This window comes from Palaemon carinicauda, chromosome 33, assembly GCF_036898095.1.
Source record: "Palaemon carinicauda isolate YSFRI2023 chromosome 33, ASM3689809v2, whole genome shotgun sequence".
NCBI classification, from domain to species: Eukaryota; Metazoa; Arthropoda; class Malacostraca; order Decapoda; family Palaemonidae; genus Palaemon; species Palaemon carinicauda.
In genome coordinates this window covers 83,634,671-83,638,651 of record NC_090757.1, presented here as the reverse complement: position 1 = coordinate 83,638,651, position 3,981 = coordinate 83,634,671, and the positions used below count along the sequence as shown (strand labels likewise).

The 3,981-nt window shown below is 39.0% G+C and overlaps 1 protein-coding gene across 1 annotated transcript in view; it reads left to right on the top strand.

Annotated features, from left to right (window-relative positions):
- Positions 1 to 3,740: 3,740 nt before the first annotated feature.
- LOC137626292 (uncharacterized) overlaps positions 3,741 to 3,981 on the top strand; it is a 1,342-nt gene continuing 1,101 nt past the window's right edge. Inside the window, exon 1 of the mRNA XM_068357364.1 lies at positions 3,741 to 3,979. Within this exon, the coding sequence (XP_068213465.1) occupies positions 3,741 to 3,979 (239 nt within the window). The remainder of the gene's footprint in view (positions 3,980 to 3,981) is intronic.

The following is a 3,981-nucleotide window of genomic DNA, read 5'->3' as shown; positions in this document are numbered from 1 at the left end:
ACAGTGTACACGAGGTCCAAACCATTACCAGACCTTTGAGTAACTTTACTTATGATTTGCTCACAGCCTGATTCAGAAACAAAGTCTAAAGCTCTTAAACCATGGCGATCGGTAGGAAAAAAAGAACTTAACCACTCCCTATGGTGAGCATTGAAATCACCAACAGAGACAAAAGAAGCCTTTCTATCATCTTATATCTTAGCCATAATGGTAAGAAGACAATCGAAGATAAAATCATCCATGTCTGGATTCTGGTAGATCGAACACAAATAAAATTTGTTATGCCTCCCACAATCTTTTATTTCCTGAATCTCATGACATCCACATTCTTAGCTGAACTTATGAGAAGCAGGGTACTCAGACCTAATATACACCGCCATTCCCCTGGCCCTAGGGATAGCATCATGTTTCAATATTATTGGCTTCTTAAAACCAGTTGTAAGTAGCTCAGATGAGTGCCTCATATTAGAAACCAAAGTTTCTAAGCACAAAAAAGAATAACATACTGTCCGGACGCAACTGTAAGGTCTTAGTTATTTACATAAAGACCACGAATATTACAATACAGAAGACGACATTGACGAAATCTAGGACGTACTGGTCCCGGATGTCGCTCAATGTCTCCAGACAGGATAAGAATTAATTTTAATAAAAAAGAGGCATCATACTTAAAAACTAGATTAAGAAGAATATTAACATAAACAATATGTACAGAACTATCAATAGAGTGATTGATGAAACCCATAGACTATAGACAAAAGACGGAAAAACTGGTTAACATGGAGGAGCCGTTACACCATGCAAGGCTAAATACCCTCCAGGATAACCAGTTCAACTGAAGGGAGAACAGTAAGGATGGTTTTGAGAAGAAAAAGAATCAAATAAGGAAAAGACAACCTCTTGATAAACCACTAGGCATCTATGGCCCTTCTATTAAGCCTGCCCAACGCACCATTTGCAATGCTTACTGAACAAAATACATGAAATATCTTAGAAGGTTGGGCTTAAGATAAATAGAGATGATAAGAACGGAATGTGCAATAGGAGACGAAATACCATTGGAAGGATAAAGGATTAATGAGATAGAATCATTTAATTACTTAGGAACTATGATCTCTAGTACAGGCTCATTATAATTGGATTTTAATGCAAGATTGAAAAAGAAAATCAGACAATGGCTTGGTTAAGAAAAATTTGGAAATCAAATCGCCTGAAATTACATAAAACAATCAGGCTTTATATCAGTTTAGTGAGATAGGCGTTACTGTATAGAAATGAATCTTGGTATGACAATGAATCAATCTCCAACATATATAGAATATTTGAGAACAAAGCCCTCAAAAGAATATTGGAAGTTAAATGGCAGGACAGGATTAGAAATGAAACTATAAGAGACATTACTTGATTGCCATTTGTGGATGAGATCATGGTGAGGGGTAAATGGAGATGGGTTTGGTATGCTCTTTGCATACCCAAGAGAGATTTATTCATCAAATGTCTAACTGGCCTAAACAAGGCACTAGAAGAGTTGGAAGGAAAGGCCTACATGGCTGAGGACTATGGGTCATGAAGTAGGAGATAATGAATTGAGAAGTATTGAAGTAAATGCTGAAAGTAGAGATGACTGGAAAAATTTAACTGAGGCCCTTCCTGCCAATAGGCTTAGTAGATAATGATATATATATATATATATATATATATATATATATATATATATATATATATATATATATATATATACAAATATACATATATATGCATATATATATATAAACATATATATATATATATATATATATATATATATATATATATATATATATATATATATATATATATATATATATATATATATATATATATATATATATATATATATATATATATATGTATATATATATATATATATATATATATATATATATATATATATATATATATATATATATATATATATATCTGTGTGTGTGTGTGTGTGTGCTTATGTATACATGTATTGTACAGCACGTTTTTCATACACACTTGTACATCGTAAAGGTATTTTCTTTTAATTGAATATGTCGCTCTACCCTTTTCTGTTAATACAACTGGTTTTAGCTTGTCTATTTTTGAATTGATCTGTTTGACTTTTTATGATCTTTTTCTACTTAAACTGTTGTTATAAAAGCTCAATGTTTGTTGAAATAAGGTTAGTTGTGTTCACCTCGTCTCTCTACCTGGCACCTGGTTCATTTGGTAAACAGAGGAGTGTCCGCTCCCTCCCGCCTGCTCCCTCACTGCTATGCCCTACTGTTTGAAGATGCCGCCCACCGAACCTGTCTCTTGCCAAAGTTGCCTCAATTAAACTACTGCCCTTAGCAAGTAGAGAAGCGTTTGGCTGGTTTCAGCGGACTGAAGTCCAGTTTCTTCTCAAAGGCATGACTTGGTCAATCACCAAAACAGATTAGGTTCTCGCGGTGATCCCTGTGGACACTTTCTTGGAAATCTCCGATTTGTTGCATGAGCATTGGGACACCCCAATAACATATGACACCCTCAAATCATGCCACCTGAAGCAGTACTCGCCATAACCGGTCGCTCGCATAGCAAAACAACCATTGAGGGACCAAAACGCTTTGCTTGCCCTCAGGGAAATTAGCAGTATCACTCGCCTACAACCTGCCGCAGAACGCTCTTCTCGTGAAGTGAATCTACTTCATGCCCTTTGGGTACGGTGCCTACCTGAACCTGTATATGCAGCCATCCCCAATGTCGATATTTTGCCCATGAAGGATCTGATGACCAAAGTCGACGCCCTTATGAACAGCCACTTTCCCACCTTCCAGACCTTCATCATTGCTTCAACTCCTGACGAAGTGGACAACTATTCGACATCGACCAAAGCTGACTTGAATTGGATAGGATACAGATGCCCACCCTATAAAATGCCGGAGCAGTAACAAAGCCACCCACCACCCACATATACCACCCCACTCTTACAAACCAACCAACGACCTCCCCAGCCTCTTACTGACGCTGATCGGCCTCAGTTATGCTCCAAAAACTACGAATTCAGGTCTGCTGTAAAGAAATGTGCAATTTTTATCAGTGGCCAAAAAACATGTAAGTAGGTGATCACTTGTGGCAGTGGCCTCCCATGTCACTATTCTTTTCTTTTTACAGGATGCAGGTATGGTCGTATGATTTTTCTTAGACACAGGTGCTTGCTGTTTTCTTCTGCAAAGGCCACTGTCCAGGACATGACATAGTCTGTCTAAGTCTGCCAATGTCCACCTGGTAGCTACCAACAGATCTGCGACACCAACCTATGGTTATAAAACCCTCACATTATCCAAATATATTTCGAGGTTTCCCATTGCTGATGTCACATTGCCAATCCTCATAGAAGATTTCCTCTCACATTTCCACCTCCTGGTCTATGTAGCTCACCGACGTTTAGTCAATGCGGATTTATACTCTTCAACGTCTCTCTAACACATCCCCTCCAACCTTGCTATCAACATCAGCGCGCACCCATGGATGCCTACACCCACCTCATCACGTTGCACCCGGATGTTTTCTGTCCACAACTTTGTCAAATGCCACAGTTCCCACCAAACACGATGTTGTTCACCATATCGAGACAACTGAGCCCCAGCATTTGACAGATTCAAGCATCTGGCACCGTATCGCTTGACAGCCACCAAGCAAACGTTCGCTGAAATGGAAGAAATGGGCCTTTGTCAAAAGGCCTGAAGCCCATGGTTATCACCATTACACATTCTCTAAAGAAAAATGGCTCTCTGCGTCAGTGTGGGGATTACAGGTGCTTAAACACGCAAACAGAACCTGATCACTACCCCCTCCCAAAAATCGCCGACATGACATCCTACCTGTACAAAGCGAAGCTTTTCTCCACACTTGATCTCCTGTGGGGTTATTATCCGGTGCTCATGAAACCAGAAGACATCCCCAAGACGGCCATCACCAACTGCTTCGAGT